The sequence below is a fragment of the Equus asinus genome, chromosome 20, assembly GCF_041296235.1.
Source record: "Equus asinus isolate D_3611 breed Donkey chromosome 20, EquAss-T2T_v2, whole genome shotgun sequence".
Lineage (NCBI taxonomy): Eukaryota > Metazoa > Chordata > Mammalia > Perissodactyla > Equidae > Equus > Equus asinus.
Window position 1 is genome coordinate 25,993,408 of NC_091809.1, and position 25,773 is coordinate 26,019,180.

The 25,773-nt window shown below is 39.9% G+C and overlaps 1 protein-coding gene across 1 annotated transcript in view; it reads left to right on the top strand.

The window, feature by feature from the left end:
- LOC106826931 (zinc finger protein 709-like) overlaps window positions 1-24,113 on the top strand; it is a 53,117-nt gene extending 29,004 nt beyond the window's left edge. Inside the window, exons 2-4 of the mRNA XM_070492170.1 lie at window positions 8,850-8,976; window positions 9,163-9,223; window positions 9,856-24,113. Coding sequence (XP_070348271.1) covers window positions 8,850-8,976; window positions 9,163-9,223; window positions 9,856-11,428 — 1,761 coding nt within the window. The 3' untranslated portion in view covers window positions 11,429-24,113. The remainder of the gene's footprint in view (window positions 1-8,849; window positions 8,977-9,162; window positions 9,224-9,855) is intronic.
- The last annotated feature ends 1,660 nt before the right edge of the window (window positions 24,114-25,773 follow it).

Genomic DNA, 25,773 nt, shown 5'->3' on the forward strand with positions numbered 1-25,773 from the left:
CTTTTGCCTTCCTCTCTCCCCCCTTTGCCTCTGGTCACCACCAATCCAATCTGTGTCTCTATGAGATTGTTGTGGTTTTTATCTTCTGTTTATGTGTGAGATCATGTGGTATTTCACTTTCTCCCTTTGATTTATTTTGCTTAGCATTATACCCTTAAGGTCCATCCATGTTGTCACAAAGAGCCAGATTTCATCATTTCTTATGGCTGAGCAGTACTCCATTGTGTATACAGACCACATCTTTATGCATTCATCCCTTGATGGGCATCTAGGTTGCTTGCAATTCTTGGCTATTGTGAATAATGCTGCAACAAACATAAGGTTGTATATATCTTTATGCATTCATATTTTCATGTTGTTTGGATAAATAACCAGTAGTGGGATAGCTGGGTCATATGGTATTTCTACTCTTAATCTTTTGAGGAATCTCCATACTGTTTTCCATAGTGGCTACACGAGTTTGCACTTCCAACAGCTGTGTATGAGGGTTCCCTTCTCTCCACATCCTCTCGAAACTTATTTCCTGTCTTGTTAATTATAGCCATTCTGGCATGCATGAGGTGATTTGCATTTCCCTGATAATTAGTAATGTTGAACATCTTTTCATGTGCCTGTTGGCCATCTGTATATCTTCTTTAGGTAAATGTCTGTTCAGGTCTTTTGCCCATTTTTTAATTGGGTTGGCAGTTTTTTTGTTGAGATATATGAGTTCTTTATATGTTTTTTATATTAACTCCTTACCAGATATATGGCTTGCAAATATCTTCTCCCAATTGTTAGGTTGTCTTTTTCTTTTATTGATGGTTTCCTTTGCTGTGCAGAAGCTTTTTAGTTTGTTGTAGTCCCATTTGTTTATTTTTTCTGTTGTCTCCCTTGCCCAGACATGGGACTTGAAAATATGCTAAGACCAATGTTGAAGAGCATACTGCCTATGTTTTCTTCTAGAAGTTTCATGTCTTTGATTCAAGTCTTTAATCCACTTTGACTTAATTTTTGTGTATGGTGTGAGATAATGGTCTACTTTCATTCTTTTGCATGTGGCTGTCCAGTTTTCCCAACACCATTTATTGAAGAGATTTTCCTTTCTCCATTTTATGTTCTTGGCTCCCTTGTCAAAAATTAGCTGCCCATAGATGTGTCAGTTTATTTCTGGGCTCTTGATTCTGTTCCATTGATCTGTGTGTCTGTGTCAGTACCATGCTGTTTTGATTACTATAGCTTTGTTATATATTTTGAAGTCAAGGAGTGTGATACCTCTAGCTTTGTTCTTTTTTCTCAGGATTCCTTTGGCTATTCTGGGTCTTTTGTTGTTCCGTATAAATTTTAGGATCCTTTGCACTATTTCTGTGAAAAATGTCATTGGAACTTTGATAGGGATTGCCTTGAATCTGTTGATTGCTTTAGGAAGTATGGACCTTTTAACTATGTTAATTCTTCCAATCCAAGAGCATGGAATATCTTTCCATTTCTTTGCATCTTCTTCAATTTCTTTCAACAACGTTTCATAGTTTTCAGTGTACAGATCCTTCACCTCTTTGGTTAAGTTTGTGTGTAGGTATTTTATTCTTTTTGTTGGAATTGTAAGATGGGATTGTATTCTTAATTTCTGCTGCTTCATTGGTAGTGTAAGAAATGCAACTGATTTTTATATGTTGATTTTGTATCCTGCAACTTTACCATATTCATTATTTCTAAAAGTTTTTTGGTGGATTCTTTAGGGTTTTCTATATATAAAACCATGTCATCTATAAATAGTGACAGCTTCACTTCTTCCTTTCTGATTTGGATCCCTTTTTTTTTCTTTTTCTTGCCTGATTGCTCTGGGTAGGGCTTTCAATACTATGATAAATAAGAATGGTGAAAATGGGCATCCTTGTCTGGTTCCTGTTCTTAGAGGAATAGCTTTCAGTTTTTCTCCACTGAGAATGACATTAGGGGCCGGCCTGGAGGCACAGCGGTTAAGTGCCCGCATTCCGCTTAGGCAGCCCAGGGTTCACCCATTCAGATCCTGGGTGTGGACATGGCACTGCTTGGCAAGCCATGCTGTGGTAGGTGTACCACATATAAAGTAGAGGAAGATGGGCACGGATGTTAGCTCAGGGCCAGTCTTCCTCAGCAAAAAGAGGAGGATTGGCAGATCTTAGCTCAGGGCTAATCTTCCTCCAAAAAAAAAAAAGAAAAAAAAGGATGACATTAGCTGTGGGTTTGTCATACATGGCCTTTATTATGTTGAGGTACCTTCCTTCTATACCCATTTTATTCAGGGTTTTTATCATAAATGGATGCTGTATCTTGTCAAATGCTTTCTCTGCATCTATTGAGATCATGTGATTTTTATACTTCATTTTATTAATGTGGTGTATCACATTGATTGATTTGTGGATGTTGAACCATCCCTGGAATAAATCCCACTTGATCATGGTGTATGACCTTTTAAATGTATCATTGTATTTGATTTACTAGTACTTTGTTGAGGATTTTTACATCGATTTTCATCAGTGATATTGGCCTGTAATTTTCTTTCTTTGTGTGTGGTCCTTGTCTGGTTTTGGTATCAGGGTAATGTTGGCTTCATAGAATGAGTTATGAAGCTTCCCGTCCTCTTCAATTTTTGGGAAGTGTGTGAGAAAGATAGGTGTTAAGTTTTCTTTGAATGTTTGGTAGAATTCACCAGGGAAGCTGTCTGGTCCTGGACTTTTATTTTTGGGGAGGGTTTTGAGTACTGTTTCGATCTCCTTACTGGTGATTGGTCTATTCAAATTCTCTGTTTCTTCTTGATTCCATTTTGGAAGGTTGTATGATTCTAAGAATTTATCCCTTTCCTCTAGATTATCCAGTTTGTTGGCATACAGCTTTTCATAGTATTCTCTTATAGTCTTTTGTATTTCTGAAGTATCTGTTGTAATTTCTCTTCTTTCATTTCTGATTTTATTTATTTCAGCCTTCCTTTTTATTGGTGAGTCTAGCTAAATGCTTGTCAATTTTGTTTATCTTTTCAAAGAACCAGCTCTTGGTTTCACTGATCTTTTTCTATGGTGTTTTTAGTTTCTATTTCATTTATTTCTGCTCTGATTTTTATTATTTCTTTCCTTCTACTGATTTTGGGCTTTCTTCTTTTTTCAGTTCCTTTAGGTGCACTGTTAGACTGTTTATTTGAGATTTTTCTTGTTTGCTGAGGTAGGCCTTTATTGCTATAAACTTTCCTCTTAGAACCACATTTGCTGCGTCCCATAAATTTTGGTATGTCGTATTTTCATTTGTCTCCAGGTGTTTTTTTTTTATTTCTCCTTTTATTTCTTTGTTGACCCAGTCGTTGTTCAGTAGTATTTTGTTTAATCTCCACATAATTGTGGCTAATTTTCTTCCTGTACTTGATTTCTGCTTTCATACCTTTGCATTCAGAAAAGATGCTATTATTTCAGTCTTCTTAAATTTATTGAGACTTGTTTTATGGCGTAATATGTCATCTGTCCTGGACAATGTTCTCTGTGCATTTGAAAAGAACGTGTGTTCTGTGGTTTTTGGATGGAATATTTTGTGTATATCTACTAAGACCAGCTGGTCTAATGTGTCATTTAAGGCCAGTGTTTCCTTACTGATTTTCAATTTGATCTATCCATTGGTGTAAGTGAAGCATTAAAAGTCCCCTGCTGTTGTTGTGTTGCTATTTCTCCTTTTATGTCTGTCAATAATTGTTTTATATATTTAGGTGCTCCTATATTGGCTGCATAGATATTTACAAGTATTATATCCTCTTGTTGGATTGTTCCCTTTATCATTATGTAGCGTCCTGCTTTGTCTCGTTACAGTTTTTGTTTCAAAGTGTATTTTTTCTGAAATAAGTATTGCTACCCCAGCTTTCGTTTCATTGCCATTTGCATGGAGTATCTTTGTCCATCCCTTCAGTTAAGTTTGTGTCTTTAGGTCTGAAGCGTGTCTCTTGTATGCAGCATATATATGGCTCTTGTTTTTTTATCCAATCAGCAACCCTGTGCCTTTTGATTGGAGCACTTAGTCCATTGACTTTTACAGTAGCTAATAAGTATGTACTTATTGCCATTTTGTTACTTTTTTTCTGGGTGTTTTAGTAGTTCTCCTCTGTTCCTTTCTTCTTCTCTTGCTCTCTTCCCTTGTGGTTTGATGGCTTGTTTAGTATTATGTTTGGATTCCTTTCTCTTAATTTTGTGATTACCATGAGGTTCATATGTAATAATCTATGTATATAGCAATCTATGTTAAGTTGATGGTCTCTTTAGTTTGACCTTTTGCTAAAAGCTCTACTCTTTTACTCCCCTCCTCCCACATTTTATGTTGTTGATATCATATCTAACCTCTTTTTTTGTGCATGTGTATCCATTACCCTCTTATTGTGGAAATAGACAGCTTTAGTACTTTTGTATTTTGACTTTCATGTTAGCTCCCTAGGTGGTTGATCTGCTACCTTTGTGTATTTGCCTTCACCAGTGATTTTATTAGTTTTTTTTCCCATAATTTTCTTTTTCCAATTTGTGGTCTTTTTTCCACTTAAATACGTCCCTTTAGCATTTCTTGTAAAGTTAGTTTCTTGGTGCTAAACTCCTTTAGTTTTTGCTTGTCTGGGAAACTCTTTTATCTCTCCTTCCATTCTGAATGATAACCTTGCCAGGTAGAGTATTCTTAGCTGTAGGTTTTTTTTTTTTCAGCACTTTAAATATATCATGCCACTCCCTTCCGGCCTGTAGGGTTTCTGCTGAGATGTCTGCTGATAGCCTCATGGGGTTGTTACTGAAAGTTTGGTCTCTGAACCCAATGTCAATCCCAATAACAAGAACAGAGTCTTGAGTGAAAAGGAAAGACAGCTTTACTTTGCCAGGCAGGGGGAGCAAAGCAGCACCTAGTGCCTCAAGAATTGCTAGCTCCCTGTTAAGAAATGGGTAGGGGTTTTTATTTGGGGTTTTAGGTAGAGGAGGTGGGCATGTAGCCTTGGCTGGCGTTTTCCCACCACTCTGCATTTGGCCTTGTGAGCTCATTTGCAGGGCAAGATAAGAGAATTCACACAGGGGTGTCCTTGGCTGTTTGTCTCTGTGGCAGATGGTGGATTGTGGTGCCAGGAAGCTCTGGGAAGCTTCAGTTTCTTGATATTCTCTGGGCACTAGTTTCTCTGTAAAAGAACTTCAAGGATCTGTATCAGCCACAACTTTAGTGGCAGCCCAACTTGAGGCCACGTGGGCTTTAACAATTTGTAACTTCTATTTGGTTGTAAAGCTCAGGGAGTCAGAGGTTAAAGACACATTTACATGTGAGTGTAACTAAAGAAGTAGGGGACTTGGAATGTGTGCTTTTAGTTTTAACCCCATATACACTGGGTTCACTGTAAGGGAACTGATATCAGAGCTGGTATTAAGAGCCAGGAACAGGGTTTCCTTTGTATATAACTTGCCGCCTTTCTCTTACAGCTTTTAGGATTCTCCTTTTATCTTTAATTGTTGACATTTTAGTTATAATGTGTCTTGGTGTAGGCCTCTTTGTTTTATCTTGTTTGGTGCTCTCTGTGCTTCCTGTACCTGGATGTCTGTTTCCTTCCTTAGGTTAGGAAAATTGACAGCTATTATTTCTTCAAATAGATTCTCTGCCCCTTTCTCTCTCTCTTCTCCTTCTGGGACACCTATACAATGGATGTTAGTGCACTTGATGTTGTCCCAGAGTTCCCTTAGACTGTCCTTGTTCTTTTTAATTCTTTTATCTGTTCACCTTGGGTGATTTCCTCTAGTCTTTTGTCCAGCTCAGTGATCTGTTCTTCTGTAACATCTACTCTGCTATTGAGTCCCTCTGGTGAATTTTTCATTTCTAGTATTGTATTCTTCATTTCTGATTTTTTCTTTTTTTATAATTTCCAATTCTTTGTTGACGTTCTCACTGAATTCATCCATTCTTCTCCCAAGATCAGTGAACATCCTTATAACTCTTAGTTTGAACTGTTTGTTATGCAGATTGTTTACTTCTGTTTTGTTGAGTTCTTTCTCTGGGGTTTTGTCCTGTTCCTTTATTTGGAAGGTATTCCTTTGTCTCTTCATTTTGCCTCTTTCTCTGTGCTTATATCTTTGTAGTTGGTGGGTCAGCCATGTCTCCCGATCTTGAAGAGGTGGCCTTATGTAAGAGATGCCTTATGCAGTCCAGTAGTTTGCTTCCCTCTTGTCACCAGTTCCAAATGTTCCAGGAGTGTCCCCTATGTGGGCTATGTATGTCCTTGTGTCATGGGATGGTTGCTCTTGCTGTAAGTGCCCAGGGAGGCTAGGCTGTCCTGCTGGCCAGCTTGTTGTAATGCTCAGTTGTGTGTGGCTGCCTTGGTCATTTCAGGCACTTTATTGGGCATGGGGAGCCCCAGTACAGTTGGCTACAAGGTCTAATAGCACACTCCTGTTGCAGTTTTCCTCTTAAGTGTGTAAGCCCCTAGAGTGGCTGATTGCTAGGCTCACGGTCTTACAATTGCTGTAGGCCTCTGGGCTGCAAGGCTGGTGTCAGCTCTCTTAGGGTTGCAGCTGAATGGGGCCAGCCCCAGACATGGGAGCACTCAATTGTTTCAGACTTTTGAAGGTGGGGCCGATCTCCTATGTGGCTGTGTCAGAAGCACAAGTCTCCTGCAGCTGACAGGCCCCACCACCTACGGGGTGACACACCCCATCAACACAGTCCTGCCTCATGCACATGCCCTGACCCACTGTAGTGGACCCAGTCACCCCAGTGCAGAGGCCCCACACAGTCTACCAATGCAGGCCCACCCATCGCACATGCCCTGCCCCACAGAGGCAGACCCACACACCTAATTGCAAAGGTTCCAGACACCCCACCTATGTGGGCCCACAAGTTGCCCAAGGGCTTGCTCTTGGGTGGGGCCAGTCCCTAGTGTGGGTTGCCTGTCCTAGCTAAGCTGGATTAAATTGGTGCTCTAGTGGGTAGGGCAGACCCTGGGCTAACAGGCCAGGGGAAGGACTCCAGTGGCATCTGCCAGCGTCTGTGTCAGCATGCCTATATTAGGTCACAACAATGGCTCCTACCAGTGTCTCAGTCCCTAGAGAGGTCTCACCTCTCACCAAGATGCACCCAGAGTCTATCACATGAGTCTCTTTTTACCAAAGGACTCTACACCTTTCTTTCTGGTGATGGGTGAACTCGTGTGTGGGCCTTTCAAGAGCAGGCTTTTTTCCCCCTTATGTCTGATAGCTTTTCTGGGGTTATTCTCCATCATACTTCATAGCCAGAAAAGCCAGGTATTACGACACTTGTCTCAGTTGTGCCAAGTCCAAAAGCTGTTATTGTGGTAACACTCCCCTGCTGAGGTCCCTCACCCTCCAGGGAAGGCTTCATACCTTAAGGTTGCTCCCGGCCAGCTGTGAAGCATCATGGCTACAAGTTGGCTCTTTTTCTCTCCAGAAAGGAATTTCTGCCTCTTCCACCTCAGTCTGCACTGTCCCTTGTTGGATTCTTTTTTCCAGTTTGCAGTTCTCTCTGAGGGGTAATTGTTCCAAGAGCAGTGTAAATTCGTTGTGTCTGTGGGAGGAGGTGAGTTCAGAGTCTGACTTTGCCACCATCTTTCTCACTTTTTTTTGTCTTCCACATTTTTTCTACCTTCTCTGCTGAAATTGAGCATTTTACTTGATTCCTTTTTTCCTCTCCTAGCATATCAATTACATATTTTTTGAAAAATTCTTTTAGTTGATTGCCCTTGAGTTTTCAGTACACATTTACACCTAACCCACCTTTTCTGTCACATAACACTATAACATGTCACTGTCTGCGAACACTTCATAACACACTGTTCCCAATTCTGCTCCCTGTGCCTTGTCACATTGCTGTCATTTATTTCTCTGGTCCATAAGCTTCTCATTACCAAACACATTGTTGCTGTTATTATTTTAAACAAAATGTCATCTGTTATATTAATTGGAAAAATATAAAATATATTTTACTTTCATTTTTTCTATTCTAATCTTCTACCTTTATCATTTACTTTTCTGATAAATTGTTGAACAATTCATTCAAAGTAAGTGACTCATGACAAATTTCCTCAATTTTTGTCTCAGAAAGTCCTCATTTCTTCATTATTTTTGAAGGATAATTTTGCTTGACAGAGAATTCCAGGAAAGTGGGTTTTTTTAATTTTCAGCACATTAAAATGTCACTCTACTCTGTTCTTGTTGCATGGTTTTTGAAAAGAAGTCCAATTTAATTCAAATCTTTGTTTCCTTATACCTAAGGTGTGTTTCTTCTCTGGCATTTCCCAATATATTCTCTATGTTTGATTTTTCTCTAGTTTGGATATGATGTACTTGAGTGTGCACTTTTGTAGTTTATCATGTTTAGTGTTCCCTGAGCTTCCTGGATGTGCAGTTTGCTGGCTATCAATAGTTTTAGGATATATTGATGATTATTACTTCACTTGTTTTTTCTGTTTCTTTCTCTTTCTTTTCCTTCAGGTATTCCCATTATGTGTATTTTAGACCTTCTGTTAAAGAGGGTTATCCTAGGCTTTATGGATATTGTGTTCTGCCTTTTTTGTTCTGTCTGATAATGATAATATTTGCTTCATTGTATGGCATTTGTCATTTCCCAAAATGTTCTTGAACCTGCCATAACAGAGAAATATGATGAAAGGTGATCACAGTAAAAATGTGTAAATAATTTCCATGTTCATCATGCTGTTAAATTGATGAGGAAGTGTGTACAGAAAAACAGTGAGTTTTGATGATCACATCATAGAATAAATGTTTGGAGATGATGCAGTCATACACAACCTTCCTACAAAGGGAGAATGGATGTCCAGTGCTGTCAGTCTTATGCATCCTATTATACAAACGTTTGTGGTGTTTCAGGACTCAGTGGTCATTGAGGACGTTGCTGTGAGCTTCACCTCAGAGGAGTGGGCTTTACTGGATCCTTCACAGAAGAAACTCTACAGAGATGTGATGTGGGAAACTTTCAGGATCCTGGCCTCAGTAGGTAAGAATGAGGACATTCCTTCACTGCATCAATTAGAGAACATGTCTATCTTGCCCATCAACATTGTTCTAAGATGTAGAATGTGGAAAGGGGGGTGTTGGTAAATAAACCAGATATGGTCATAGCTTATCATGGTCTTAGAATCTAAAAACTTTTCTATATCAACTTTCTGGGTCTGCATTTCAGGAAAAACATGGGAAGATCATGATATTGAAGATCAGCACAAAAACCAGGGGAGAAAACAAAGGTGAGTCACACTCACAATAGTAAGTGGTCTCTCACATGAGAATCCTGGTAGGTTATGAAACTTTAAAAAGAAACAAACCAAGATGACCCATGAGCCAAATTTAGCTATGAGAAAAGTTTCACCAAATATACTTTCTGAAATGTGATGTACAGGATCAGCGTTTGTGAAATAGCTCACTCGGAAACAGTAATAACAAACCCTATACGTGAATATCACTGGATAATAGCAGGGGTGCAGTCCTCTTGCAGAGCACTCAATATATTCAATTTCACAGAATTCTGACAAAGCATAAAACCTAAACTTTTCCTATAAATCACAATAAATATAACAAATATAAAATCATTAGTAAAGAAATCATTAATGGGGCCAGCCTGGTGGGACAGTGATTAAGTTTGCACATTTGGCTTCAGTGGCCTGGGGTTCACCAGGTGCAGACTTGAGTACCACTTGTCAAGCCATCCTGTGGCAGGTGTCCCACGTATAAAGTAGAGGAGGATGAGCACAGATGTTAGCTCAGGGCCAATCTTCCTCAGCAGAAGGAGGAGGATTTGTGGCAGATGTTAGCTCAGGGTTACTCTTCCTCAAAAAAAAAAAAAAAAAATCATTAACAATGTGCTTCTCACTTTTTACAGAAGTCATATGGAATTGAGACTCTGTGAAAGTGAAGAGGGTAGTCAATGTGGAGAAAACTTCAGCCTTATTCCAAATCTCAATCTGAATGAGAAAACCACTGGAGCTAAACCACATGAATGTAGTGCATGTGGAAAAGTCTTAATGCATCATTCATCCCTTAATAGGCATATTAGACATCACACTGGACACAAATCATATGAGTATCAAAGATATGGAGAGAAGCCATATAAATGTAAGGAAAGTGGGAAAGCCTTCACTTTTTCTAGTTTTCTTCAAATGCATGGAAGAACTCACACTGGTGAGAAACCTTATCAATGTAAAAAATGTAGTAAAGCCTTCACTTTCTCCAGTTCTCTTCGAATACATGAAAGAATTCATACTGGAGAGAAACCCTATGAATGTAAGGAATGTGGGAAAGCCTTCATTTCTTCCAGTGCATTTCGAGTACACGAAAGGAGTCACAGTGGAGAAAAACCCTATGAATGTAAAAATTGTCATAAAGCATTCAGTCATTCCAGCACTCTTCGAATACATGAGAGACGTCACACTTTAGAAAAACCCTATCAATGTAAGGAATGTGGGAAAGCCTTTATTGCTCTCACAAACCTTCGAGTACACATGGTCACTCACACTGGAGACGGACCTTATAAATGTAAGGAATGTGAGAAAGTATTCATTTATCCCAGTTCATTTCGAATACATGAAAGGAGTCACACTGGCGAGAAACCCTATGAATGTAAAGAATGTGGGAAAGCCTTCAGTTTGTACACTAACTTAAAAAAACACAAAAGAACTCACACAGGAGGGACACCCTATGTATGTAAGGAATGTGGTAAGGCTTTTATTTCTCTTCAAGTTTTCAAAATACATGAAAGAAATCACAATAGACAGAAATTCTATGAATGTAAAAAATGCAATAAAGCATTTACTTGTCCCAGTTCTCTTCAAATACATGAAAGAACTCATACTGGAGAGAAACCCTATGAATGTAAGGAATGTGGGAAAGCCTTTGTAGTTCCCTCAAGCCTGCGATCACACATGATCTTTCACACTGGAGATGGACCTTATAAATGTAAGGAATGTCAGAAAGCATTCATTTCTCCCAGTTCACTTCAAAGACATGAAAGGATTCACACTGGAGAGAAACCCTATGAATGTAAAGAATGCAGTAAAGCATTCAGTTATACCAGTTCTCTTCGAAAACATGAAAGAACTCATACTGGAGAGAAACCCTATGAATGTAAAAAATGTAGTAAAGCCTTCACTACTTCCAGTTGTCTTCGAAGACATGAAAGAACTCATACTGGAGATAAACCCTACGATTGTAAGGAATGTGGGAAAGCCTTTATAGATTCTTCAAGCCTTCGATCACATATGATGTTTCACACTGGAAATAGACCTTATAAATGTAAGGAATGTGAGAAAGCATTCGTTTATCCCAGATTCCTCCGAAGACATGAAAGAAGTCACACTGGTGAGAAACCCTATGAATGTAAAGAATGTGGGAAAGCCTTCAGTTCTCATCAAAATTTCCAAATACATAAAAGAAATCATTGGACAGAAACCATATGAATGTAAAAAGATGTAGTAAAGCATTTAGTTTTCTCAGTTCTCGGCAAAGACACGAAAGAGTTTCATATTGGAGAGAAACACTGTGATTGACAGAAAAGTGGGAAAGACTTTATTTCTCATGAAAACTTTGGAGGATATGCGAGAATGCACACTAGAGGAAAAACCATATAAATGTAATGAATGTGAGAAAGTTTTGTCATCCCAGTTCTCTGAATGTATAAAAGGACTCACTTGACAAAAACCTCTTGAAAGTAAACAGCATGAGAAAGACTTCAGTTGGCCTACGTCACTATATGTGAAAATTCCACCAAAAAGAATATAAATGTAAGTAATATGAGAACACTTGGCAGAAATTAACTTATGTATAATGCTCCAGGAAGTTTTCAACATGAAAGATTTGCATAAAAGTTGTAAATATATTGTTTACCAAGCCTCTTTCTTAAAGTGCAACATTGTATTGTGGATTTATGTTAATTACTTTCAGAAATGAACATTGAAGTGAGGTAATTCTACAAGTCATCAACAATAGTACAGAAGATTAGGGGCCGGCCCAGTGGTGTAGTGGTTAGGTTCATGCCCAGGGTTCACAGGTTCAGATGCCAGGCATGGACCTACATTGAGCCATCCATGTCAATGCATCCCATATACAAATAGAGGAAGATGGGCACAGATGTTAGCTCAGGGACCGTCTTCCTCAAGCAAAAAGAGGAAGATTCACAGCAGATGTCAGCTCAGGGCCAATCTTCCTCACCAAAAAAAAAAAGAGTACATACGATTACTAGGTAGTGCTTTTTTCTTAAATCAGTCAATATTTTCTCTAATTTTTTTTATCATGTTTTAATTGTTCTGTGTTAAGACATCACTGAAAAATGACAGTTTGTGTTTCTTGGGATTTTTTTTTTCACTGGCCTTGTGTTGCAGTTCCTGGATGTGCCTAACCCATTGTATATGTTCCTTTCTTAGAGAAAGCTCCTTTTGGGGGTGGTGGGTATAGGAGCCTATTTTTACTTTTTATACTATTAAACAGTTGGAATAAATTTTTATGTATGGCAAGTTTATCAAAGAGTAGTTTCAGTGAATTGTTACTTTCATATTTGGGTCTTTGTTCTTTGTCCTTCCTTCTGACTGGTGACTGATTTGGTGAACAGACCTTGAAATAAGTAGAGGCCTGTGATAGGGCAACAAATTCTAGAGCTGGACACATCACCCCTATATTGCATTATGTCAGTGAGGGTAATATTAAGAACCAGATCTTTAAGAATCCATCCCCTTTATGGTGCCGTGTTGGAATTCCCCAATGGCCTCACTTGCATGAGATTTGGAAGGCAGAAGCACACAAGGCCTTAGGCAGATTTGGGAGCCACGACACAGGGAGGGAGACAGTTATGTAGGAGCTTCAAGGAAACCACTTTCCAGCCCATTTTCTGGATTCTTTGAGTATCTTGAAAACCACCAACACCTATTTGATTTCCATTTTCTTACACGTGTATTTTCCACTGATGTTTTTACAAGTTTCACGTCAAAGATTCATTAGAGTTTGGATTTTTCTGTAAGGCCTCTTGTGTTCACCAGGAAACTAATTCAGACCTTTGTGGTTGAGAGTGTTCTCTGAGTCCCCGCTTCTCTAGATGATAGCTGAATAAGGTTTAATGTGTATAGGAGAGACCTTATGCTGTTAATAGTGCTAGTGAACACATTTTCCTGATTCACCATGACGTCTACAATGGGGCATAAAAAGAAGGATGTGGGAGTCCATTTCTCTCCTGCATTGTGCAGTGGCTGCCTTGACCCAGTTCTTCCATGAGAACAGTCACCTTTCTCGTGTCAGGAAGATTGTGTGTTTCCTGTTACTTGTATCTGAACATATTCCCTCAATATGTTTTCAAAAATGTATGATTGTGTGTCATTAAAATTATGTGCATTTCCTTCTGAAATGAACACTTCTGTAGTTGTTTCAACGATACATTTTATCAACTATTTTCTAAGCCATCGTATGTTAATAACTATTATCATGGTTTTCATTTCCTAAGAGAAGATATTAAAATCCATATTTATTATGGGTTTCCTGATATACATTGCAATTTTCTTTACTTAATGCATTATGAGTCAGTTTTATCATGTGTATTCAAATTCAGTTATTTTTTCCTCAGGCTAACTTTATTTTTTATTTTTATATGTACAATTTTTGTCATGAAACTAATTTCTCATTCATTCTTCACCCAAAACTTAAAATCATGGTGTTTTCAGTGCCCTCTTGTCAGTGACCTGCAGGATTGCACCTGTAGTGAGAGGGGTGTAACAAATTCTAGTAAGAATGATGACAGACCACAGAGGACTATGAGGAATAACAGTAACATGGTGCTCAGAAGGACTTCTTACAAGATTTTGGCCTGTGTTTGTGGATTTGACTGCTATTCAAGGAAGCAGGTCACTTTCTGTATTGAAGCTGTGAGGAGGTAAACTTAATTCTATCCTCGGTAAACATTTTATCTTTGGTAAACATAATCATTGTTTTCTGCAAGGCAAAAACAATGTAATGGAACTAAAATTAATTTTTAAGAAGTCCCAGTTAGTCATTTTAGTAAGAAAAAGGAAATATTACTCATTTTTATGGTTTAGAATTTTATCTTTTACCAGTTTTACTGGGGTGGTTACAAGATACCGTTAGTTTCGTCTTGGTAACTGTGTATGTTTGATGAAGGAGGTGTGACGTTTGTCTCTTCAGCAGGATAAGACTTGAACTTGCAGTGAATGCAGGCCAGCTCCTGGTCCTCTGGAACAGATTTTGCCTTTCCTACTTATTATCAAATCACTGATATATTTCCCACAGTGTATTTAGACACCGTTTACCATAAAGTATCTCAGTTAGATTATATAAATTCACTTCTTACTATACACATGATATTTTTAATATCTTCTTTGTGACTCAACTGAGGTCTTTCACTTTAGGTAAATTGTGAAACAATACACACCTGGCAAGGGAGAGACACAGGACCACTGTGCCAATCAAGCCTTTCTTTCTCAGAGACTGTGCTCTTGATGCTAGTGTTTCAGCATCCCTCACCTGCCATGCACTATAGAGTCAGTGTACCCAGTGTAGCAGAAATAAGGCATGGCAGGGTTTGGATATAACAGCATGAGACATACAAGTTCTTGCAGTCCTGGTGCTTATGTGTTTGTGGGAAAAGAGAGATGATTAACAAATGGCAAACCCTTGTCTTACAAGATGGAAATAAGGGCTCTGACGGAAAGTAAAACAAAACAAAACATTGAGCTAATAGGGTTGCTGAGATGTTTATACATCTCTTCTATGAAGGTAGGAGCCCCAATAAGTGAGAATGTCATTATTATTGTTATCTGGGACTTGAGACTTCCTATTGATTTCAGCCACAAATGTTTGTGGTGTCTTTTTGTGTTTAATGTCATTTGAGAGCATTTTTATTTACCTTTAAATACTTAAAATGTTGTAGTATTTGGCATTTTCATGTTGCTGCTGTATAGACTGTGCAACATACACCCCATTAAACCATGGAGTTCCTCCCACTTAGAGGAACAGTGGCCTTCATCTGCACTGTTCTAGCTCATCCTGAGTGTACTCTGTGAGTAGGGTGACGTCTATGCAAGTCCACTGTGATCTCCCAGTGGAAATACCACAAAGAGCTCTGGGTGTTTAGCAGCAATCAGCCAAGGAACAAGTGAGGTGAGCTGCAGAGAGAGGGTGTCATTTTGAGTAAGATCCTATTTGAGTGTAAGAGGAGAAATGGGAAATTGTCAACATCTTTTCATTACAGGAGTAGCTGGAAGTCTTTAGTTTCAATGATCCATAAAGTCTCATAGCCCATTTAGCTGTTCACAGGTTTCATCTCCTTATGCTTAGGTGTCCAGCTATGTTGTGGAAAAGTCAGAAACAACAGTAACAGCTACAAGGTTTCATAAAAAGCAAAATAAATTATTACTCTTTTCCACTTTTTTTTAGCGTTATGTATTGGAGGGATGTCGTTCAAATGGGCACAAGAGTGTTCTTTTTAGTGATGGCATGTTTTCCATTTTTTGATGGCAGTATTAGTATACAATTGTGAAAATTAACAACTATACCTAAAAAATATGCATTTATATAATTAATAGAAAACGAATAACAGAATCACCTTCGCATGTTAGGAGAACATTAAACTCTTCTGATCCTTGGTTTTTATGCATTCAGCACTTCTTTCTAGCACTGGGATCCTTCTTACGAAAAACTGAAGGACAGAGAAGAAGAATTCAGTCCTCAACTGGCCTTTCTTGGAACCCTGTCTTAATTGTGAAAAAACCCCCTAGGGTTGCACCTGCCCTCATCTCATACTCATAACTAGGAGTGAAGTGAAACGGCTCCCAGAATCTTTGAGTTTAAATCAGGTTCTGTGGACAGACCTGTAGAAATACTGTGGTTCTGAAACAAAAAAGTGTCTCCTGGGTGGGACCTGTCTGGGGACGTCCTTGCTCATGTGCATCAGCATCACTGCTTTCCATTACCATCCATAGACCACTTCCAGCTCGTTTCCCAGCTCAAGCCTGCTCTGTGTACACTTACGTGGAAACTTCTGTAGAAGTTCACACATATCCACCTCTGGAAAGTTTCTCTGAGGCAACACGAGGGAGCTGTGAGCTGAGAGGGTGACAGAAGCAGTGGTAGAAACCATGTCACGGGCACATTCTGTCAGTCACAGCCATCCAGCTGTCATATAATCATCAGATCTGCTTGCTTCCTTATTCACACAGCACTTACAAGTGACTGACTTTGAACGGGGAAACAAATGGCTCTAGAATTTGTCAAAATAACAGTCACTCCAGGAGTGTCTCCCCACATCCACTTACCATAGAGGCTTCAGCTGCCTCCCATGATGCATCCAAGAGTCGCCAAATCTACCCTGCTGGACATGAATCACCCAAGGCATTCTTGTACCCAAACTATTCTCCTCCAGTACTGCACTCAGAGAAGCCACCGATGGCAACTGACAGAGTCTTTTTATAAAGGGAGGCCCTCCCAGGGCCTGAGTTGATGATCCTCCACAGCCAGCTTCCCATTTGCCTTGGGTCATGAATGCAGGACCCCTCTGGCCTGCTAGCCAGAGGCCTCCTCGTTGAAGAGATGTGGATACTTGCAGCATTGAGCCAAAAATGGCACTTCTGGCATATCACGTCTCCAGAGGGGAGTGTGTTCCCCTCTTCTGTGATTGATGTAATGCATTCTGGAGGAGATCACCTCCTTTTTAGACACATTGGCCCCTTCAAGTGAGACATGGGGACACATGAATGACCAGGGAGTTCTTATACTTTGTGCACAGTGTGCACCACCCCACCTGATGGGTCCACTGCAGAGTTGCTGTGTTCTTCCCCAGATCAAACAGGCCAGCCCTGATCACAGATTGGATCAGATTGATGAGTCAAATTCCAGGTAATCATGCTGGCTATAGAGAATTCCGTGGGCAAGAAGCAGACTCATCTGCACACTTTTACTGATCCTTTACCCTTTGCCAATGATCTAGCTGTCTCATCCCACCAACAGCAACACCTCCTTACCCAAGGTCACTGGGAGAACTCTGGGATACCTTGCCTCACATACCCAAGTACGAATTAAAGTCACTCCTTACTCTGCACATGTTACACCTCAGTCTGCAGAGGCTCATTTCCTTGCTCAGGGCTATAAATTCACTCAAATTTCTGAGACACATACTGACTCCTCAGACCTGATGGCATTTATCTTGGTCCATGGGCCCCTGTGATATGGAACCATTAAGACGTCTCTAACCCAAAGGTCTAGGCAGAATTCAACGGACTTCCCTCACCTTTCCCAGATAACTTAGTGACTGACCAATGCACCTGATACGAAAAAAACGTGTCACAGGTAATAGAATCCATGCGCATTAAGTGCAGGTAGATGAGGGGTCCCTAGAGCTGATGGTAGATGGACTTTGTCGGGCTGCTCACCCCCTCTGCTGGGCTGCTTGCTACGCTCAGACCATGGTAGACCCTCTTATAGACAAATTACTCCTCCTGTCATACATGATCCTCCTGAAGCCAGAATCAAGGACTTACCAAGATGCTCTAGAAATTATTGATATTATTCACGAATGTCTCAACATATAATACACTAGAGTCTGGAAAAGGATTCAGTGGACCTTGTACCTCTCTTATGACCGAGGCTGCAATCCTCTTGGGATAGCTAAGGCTTACGTAGACAAAACTTGTGTTCTTCTAAATAGATGTTCCTGCTGTTTGAGTTGCATCCAATCCTCAGCTTTTGGGGCTTATTACTTTGTTCTGATCATAAAACTTACTGGCACCTGCTAAGTAGAGCCTTTCTATACTAGATATTTCTGTTAAATGGTCACTTCTACAGGTCTTTGGTTTCTTGTAATCGTGCCCCCTGGCCACCACTCTCATATCCCACTCCTGGGTCTTCCTCCTAACATCGCCTATAGTCTGTGTGCTGTGTGTGTCAATATTTCATTTAGGGCACCTCCCTTCAAAATCTCTTCAGTCCATCCAACACAAATATGCAGTTTTCCCACTACTCACACTCACATGCTCATTGGCCTGGGAGTGACTGTTTCTGACCTGGCCACACATAACATTCAACAGACATCTTTAATGCCAATCAAGAAATGTCCCAAACATTCAAAATACATGGAGCAGACAGCTTATGTTTGGGATGTTGTACCCGAAGGAAAACCCCCTGGCAGCCATGGTAGCTGCTGACTACTTGGGGTTTGGACTATTTATTAACCAGGCAGGTGAGTTCTGTTCCCCTAAAATGTCTGCTCGCTGCATGTGGGCAGGCTGCACTGGCAGGGTGCCACCAAGAACACAACAAATGAGGCAGCAAATCAAAGTAAACAATAAGATTACTAGAATATGTGAACAGAGTTCTAGAACCATACTGACACTTTCCTGGATCTCTCCAACACCCTGGGATGACTGGATTAAAAAATTTTTTGAGGTTTTGTGATCCTAATCATAATTTCTTGTGCTTTCACATGGCTTTTCAATTAATACTCAAATTCAAATTCATTTAATGAAACATGTCATTCAGTTAATAAGCCTCAGGAGTGAACTTTAGATGAAGACACTGATGTCATTGTTAATATTCAGGTCTTCATCAGCTTTAGACACCTGCTCCTTCTGTCTGGCCCACAATGAGTAAATAAGTCAGGAAGGTTGACACTTGCCCATTTTCTTTTTGTGCCAACAGGTAGGAGGGTAAAACCTTGAAAACCTGCAGACTCTACTTCTGTACACGTTAATGGTTCTAGCCATTCTTCCTTGCACAAGCCAACCCAACCCAACCCACTTGCCCTTGTCCTACTCTCCCTAGAAAGTACCGATGAGTAATAAATAGCTTTCTATCAACTTGATGCATGTGGTGACATAGTCTTGACATCCAATCCCATTTTAGGTAGAGCGTTAATCCTGGCCCCCAAAAGGACGATGATAAAACAGAAGGTAACCAATGGAAGGTGTCTTTTGAGTGACAAACGTATTCAGTTTAGGGAATTTTTATAAGGAAAAGAAATCCAAATACAGAGACTCCAGGATAATGTCTTTAGATGCATTAGTCACAAAAGAAAAATTCCAAAACCACCCACATGGCCCTACCAGTAGAATTACCAAGTGAAAATGGAATAGTCTCACAAGGGAAAATACAGCAACACAAGTGAAGGGTGGTTTCCATTATGATACGCAAAGGACTCTGAGTGATCATCTCATCTTCACAATATGGAAAAAAGTGAATAATCTGAAAAGCAACACCTCTTAGATCCAAGAGAGATTTGAGATTACATGGCAAACCAATGCTCCCAAAATGAGAGACCAGCAAATACAGAGAATTACCACTTACTTGGAGGAGAAACAACTGGAGACAGCAACCTCTAGGAACACAGAAACTGTTCTTGATGGATTTACTGGAGACGTAGTTTGGACTGACTTGAGAATTAAAAGCATCGGGGAGTCCAGTCTTAGGGAACCTCCAAAATGTATGTATTTTTCCACCAGCAGCCCACGGTGCTTCTCATTGTGAAGACTGGAAAGCATTCCAGGTGGAAACATTCTGATGTACACACAAAGCATTCTGTGCTCTGTGACTTAGACCATCCCTCAAAGGAAATTAATTTGCCAAAAGTTTATCTGATTAGAGAAAGCAGTCAGACAACTCCCAGACTCTTCAGGATTTCTCTCTGGCAAAAGGGGAGGAATAAATGCTAAGATGGTGTTGTCAAGTTCATAGTCCAGGGATTCTGTCCCATGAAACCTTTACAGGTTTAATCATAGCATAAGAGAACATTTTCCCACACTAATGTCTTCCCTCCTATCAACAAGGCCCCAGTATAAAAACAGTGGGTTAAAGTAGAGGATTGCAAGACCAGACTACTTAAGACTAAGTTTCTAGGGATGGGCAAACACACCAGGGGAGAAAAATACAAGGACACTAGAGGCTAGTGAAGCCCCTGACACCTACAGCTAAAGCGAACATTAATAGTCTAAGGCCTATTCAAGAAATCATACAGCCTCACACTAAGGGACTATTTACCTCTAATCTTATTGTGAAAATTCACAAATACATGGAATTAAACAAAACACTCTTGGACAACCACTGAGTCAAAGAGAAATCAATAGGGAATCAATATTTTTTAAATATCTTGTGACAAAAATGAAAATAACTTATGAAAACTTGTGGGATGCAGTTTAAGGAGTAATAAAAGGGAGACTTATAGCAATAAACACCTATATTAAGAAAGAGAGATCAAAATAACAACCTAAAATTGCACCTCAAGGAACTAGATAAAGAACAGCAAACTAAACCTTACATTAGCAAAGTTAGGAAATAATAAAGATTAGAGCCAAAATAAATCGAATATAGGAAAACAGAAAAATTTCAAAACTATCAGTTTTTTTGAAATAATAAACACAATTGACAAACCCTTAACTGACGATGAACAGAGGAGGAAAGAATCAAATATATAAAATCCGAAATGAAAAAGGACATATTAAAACAGGTGCCTCAAAACTAAAAAGAATCAAAAGGGACTATTATGAACATTTATATGTGAACAAATTGGATAATCTAAAAGAAATGGATAAATTCCTAGAAACATACAACTTACCAAGGTAGACTTTAAAAATATAAAGCCTGAACAGACTAATAACAAATTCAAATTAATACTGATCCTTCTGAAACTCTTCCAAAAACTAAAAGGGATGCTTCCAAACCCCTTTTTTGAGGCCAGCATCTACCTGATACGAAAGCCAGATGAAGACATTGCAAGAAAAGAAAACTACAAGCTAGTATCTCTGTTTCAACTTGACTTGGCCATCGTGCCCAAATATTTAGTCAAACATTCTACTGGACATTTCTGGGCAGGGTTTTTCTCCTGAGATTATCATTTCAATGTGTGGAGTTTAAGTGAGTGAGATTACTCTCCACAATGTGGATGCCCCTCATCCAGTCAATTGTTGTTCTTAACAGAACAAAAACTGAATCCCCTGAACAAGAAGGATTCTGCCACTAGAGTGCCTTTTGACTCAGACTACAGTTTTTTCCTGGGGTTTCCAACCTGCCCATCTAAATTGCAGATTTTCAATTTACTCAAATTCCATGATGACGTGAGCCATTTCCTTAAAGAAAGAAAAGAGATGTCAGTATTATGACAGGTGAGCTGCTCCCTTTGTCTCTGCTTTTGATCTATAATTAGTAAGACATTCATAAGTCAACAAAGGCTCCTCTGCTTAACACACCAGGATGCTGGAGAGATCCACATATCTGTACACTTGATGGTGGCTTGATTGGAACACAAAGAGGAGGTGGAACAGGGGTAACAGTGGAGATGGGGCCAACAACCCCAGCCCTCCGGGCATGACAGCTGAGCCTGCAGCCCCAGCAAACCAGCCAACAGTGGGAGAGGCAGGACCCATGATCCCAGCCCCCCAAGCTGTGGTAGTATCCACACCCGCAGAGAAACTAGTAGCAGCAGTGGAGGTGGCACATGCAACTTCAGCCCCTAGCTGCTGCAGGGGCCACAGAGAATTGTTCAATGGTGGTGGTGGGCCTGTGACCCCAGCCTCCCACCCATGGCAGTGGTGCCTGCAAACCCAACAGTGCTAGATGTGATAGAGGGGCCCATGACCCCAGATGCCACCCCCACACCGCCTCCCCCCCACAGCAGCAACAGTGCCCATGACCCATGCATCCCTGGACACAGTGGAGGTGCCCACCATCCCAGTGACTGCAGTGGTGACACCTGTGACCACAGTGGCACCAGCAGAAGCAAGGTACCAGCAAGCTTGGAGGCACAAAGAACAAAAAGGAGGGCACTGGAAACACATCTCTCAAAGCAATGGAAGGTTGAAAGTGCTGGCTCTCAAACAGGCAGAGGCAGCTCATGGAAGAGGAACTAAAAACTTGTGCTATACCTCCATCTACTGGAAAACAAAAGAAACGCCTCTAAATACCAATCTGTTGAACTGTTGGAATCAAAGTAAACAAAGATTTACCTAAATAAGGTGTTTATCACTTCAAATGTGGCAGCAGAAGAACAACTCATCAAGCACCCTGAAAAAATCATGGTAACATGGTATCACAAAAAGCAAATGACAATTCTCCAGAAACCAAAGTTAAATTCTCAGAAGATTGTGATCTGATAGAGAATTCAAAATAGCTGTCATGAAGAAACTCAGTAAGGTATAAGAAAACTCAGAAAGACAGTTCAATGGGCTCAGGATTACAATTAATGAACAGAAGGAGCACTTTACTAAAGAGACTGAAACTCTAAAAAAAGACTCAAACAAATTCTGGAGCCAAAGAACTCAATAAATGAGATGAAGAATGCATTAGAAATCATTGGACATGGAATAGACCACATGGAAGGGAGAATCAGAAAGCTCAAAGATAGAACTCTAGAAATGATTCATGTGGGAGAGGAAAGAGAACTAAGATTTGTTTTGAATGAAGACACTCTATGAGAACTATCTGACTCCATTAGGAAAGGCAACATAAGGATAATGGATATCCCAGAGGGGAAAGATGGGGAGAAGGGAGCAGAGAGCTTATTTAAAGAAATAATAGCTGAGAACTTCCCAAACATGGGGAAGAAACTGGATATTCAAGTCCACAAAGCTAAGAGAATGCCTAATTATCTCAATGCAAAACGACTGTCTCTAAGACACACATTAAAGCTGTCAAAAGCCAATGATAAAGAATTTAAAATGTACTTAAGGAAAAAAGACACCTACAAAGGTAGCCCAATTAGGCTATCAGAAGATTTCTCAGCAGAAACTCTGCAGGCCAGGAGAGAGTGGAATGACATATTCAAACTATTGAAAGATGAAAACTGGCAGACAAGAATATTCTATCCAGTAAAGTTATCCTTCAGATATGAAGGAGAAATAAAGGCTTTCCCAGACAAACAAAACCTACATTAGTTCACCATCACTAGACCTGCCTCACAAGAAATGTTGAAGGGAGCCTTTCTACCTGAAACAAAAAAGAAACAAAACTTTGAGTGAGGTGATAAATAGAACCAGAAAATTACACATCTATTTCATAATAGCGTATTCAAAGCTTAATTACAGCATAAGGTTAAAGGATAAAAGAGTTAAAAATAACTATAGCTACAATTTGGCAATGAACTCACAACATAAAACAGGCTAATTTGTGACAACAAAAACATAAAAAGGAATGAGGAAAAGGATGGAACCTGTGTAGACAAATGAAGATAAGCTATTAGCAGAAAAAGGACAATTTTATCTATGACATGTTCTATACAAATCTCATGGTAACCACAAAAGAAAAATCCGGAGCAGAGACATGAAAAATTTAAAAGAAGATAAAACATCATAGAAAACCACCAAACAAAAATGGCAGACAGAAACACAAGGGAAAAGAAACAATGGAGATATAGAGCAATTGGAAAACAAAAGATAAAATGGCACTGGTAAGTCCTCATAGATGAATAATCACCCTAATGTAAATGGATTGAAATTACCAATCAAAAGGCACAGAGTGGCTAGATGGGTTAAAAAATAAGACCCAACAGGTGACGTCAGCAACATGGCAGAGTGAGCTCACCCAGGACTCTCTCCCCTCCAAATTATAACCAAAAAGAGCAACTGCTTTCCAACCAAAACAAAAATCCTAATAACAGAAATCGTCAGAGACCCACAGCAGCCAAACCATGGAAGGCGGAGAGGCTGCAGCTGGCCTCGGAGGAGCTGGAACAGGGTAGGAGAGATCTTCGCTCCCTCCCCTAGAGACTGGGATCGCTGCTGCGGGTGCGGAAAGGAGCAGGGGAGGGGCCGCATGTCCAGGGATCGTCCAGGACTCCCACCGCCTGTGCAGTGGAAACCCTCTAACAGGGGAAAGCTTTCATGTGGGGGAACCCCAGCAAGCCAGGGCCCCAGGAGACCAGAAAGTGAGAGCTGATCCCAATCCAGGTTGGTGTGCAAGAGAAAGTGCCCCTTCTCCCTCAACCCACGCTGGGTGCCGCCATCGGGCTGAAGGCGGAGGGCTCAGAACCAAGGCTCTCAACCCCATCTAGTGGCGGCTGGCTGTAATTACAGCCGAATAATAGCATCATGCGCAAAAACTGCTCCTCTACCATCCAGCAATTTATAAAAGCTCCAGTCCAAAAGGAAAACAATAAAAACACAGAAGTAGGTACTGAGGGCTTGGAAATGGGTAAACTAAGTGAATAGGAGTTCAAAATAGCTATCCTTAAAATATTCAATGAGGTAAAGGGAAATATAGAGAAACAAGTCAACAAGTTCTGGAGTTACTTCACAAAAGAGATTGAAATTATAAAGAAGAATCAAGTAGAAATAGTAGAGATGAAAAATACAATGGATCAGATAAAACAGAATACGGATCCCCTGAATGTCAGCCCATGCAGACACCATAGAGGAGCAAATTAGAATAATCGGAGACAGACAGGCTGAATGGCTCCAGACAGAGGAAGAAAGAGAACTAAGAATTTAAAAAACTGAAGAAAATCTCAGAGAAATAGCTGACTCAATGAGAAAATGCAATTTAAGAATCATCGGAATTCCTGAGGGCGTGGAAAAGGAAAATGGAACAGAAAGTGTGCTCAACAAAATAATAGAAGAGAACTTCCCAAATCTAGGGATTGAGAGAGAAATGTGTGTGGAGGAAGCTTTCAGATCTCCTAGAATTGTCAATGTAAAAAGACCTCCTGCAAGGCACATAGTAGTAAAAATGGCAAAAATGAAGGACAAAGAAAGAATACTCAGGGCAGCAAGGCAGAAGAAAATAACCTACAAAGGAACCCCCATCAGACTTTCAGTAGATTTCTCTACAGAAACCTTATAAGCTAGGAGAGATTGGAGTGACATATTCAAAACTTTAAGGATAAAAATCTTCAGCCAACAATACTCTATCCAGCAAAAATATCCTTCAGATATGAGGAAGAAATTAAATCTTTTCCAGACATACAAAAGCTGAGGGACTTTGTAGTCACACGACCTCCACTACAAGAAATCCTCAGGAAGGCTCTCATACCTGAAAAAAGAAAAAATGGGAGAAAGGGGTCACAAACAACAGAGTAGGGAGACAGATAGATAGAATCTGAATAGGAGAGCAAATATTCAACTATAGCATTAGGATAAAGGGAAGGAAATCACCAAAGCAAAGACAATCTTATCACTCTAACCACAAACTCACAACACAAGTTGGAATAAGAGATGAAAATAATAATTTAGGAGGGGAGGAGAAAAGGGACTGAAACAGTCTAGGCTAAGGAAGTAAGAGACCACCAGAAAATGGACTACGTTATACACGAGATTCTGAATACAAACTTCAGGGTAGCCACTAAACTAAAAAACAGAACAGACACACAAAACATAAATAAGGAAAAATCTAAGAAACCCAGCATAAGAAATTGCAGAAGTCAATGGGTAGGCTAAAACACACAGGACGAGAAACAAAGGAAATGCAGGACAACCGGAAAATGAGTGACAGAATGACAGCATTAAGCCCTCATGCATCAATACTCACCCTCAAGGTAAACGGATTGAACTCTCCAATAAAAAGACACAGAGTGGCAAAATGGATTAAAGAACAAGATCCAACAACTTGTTGCCTCCAGGAAACATGCCTCAGCTCCAAGGACAAACACAGGCTCAGAGTGAAGGGGTGGAAGACAATACTCCAAGCTAATAGCAAACAAAAGAAATCAGGTGTCGCAATACCTATATCAGACAAAACAGACTTCCAGATAAGGCAGGTAAAGAGAGACAGAGAGGGCCAATATATAATGATCAAAGGGACACTTCATCAAGAAGAAATAACGGTTATAAAT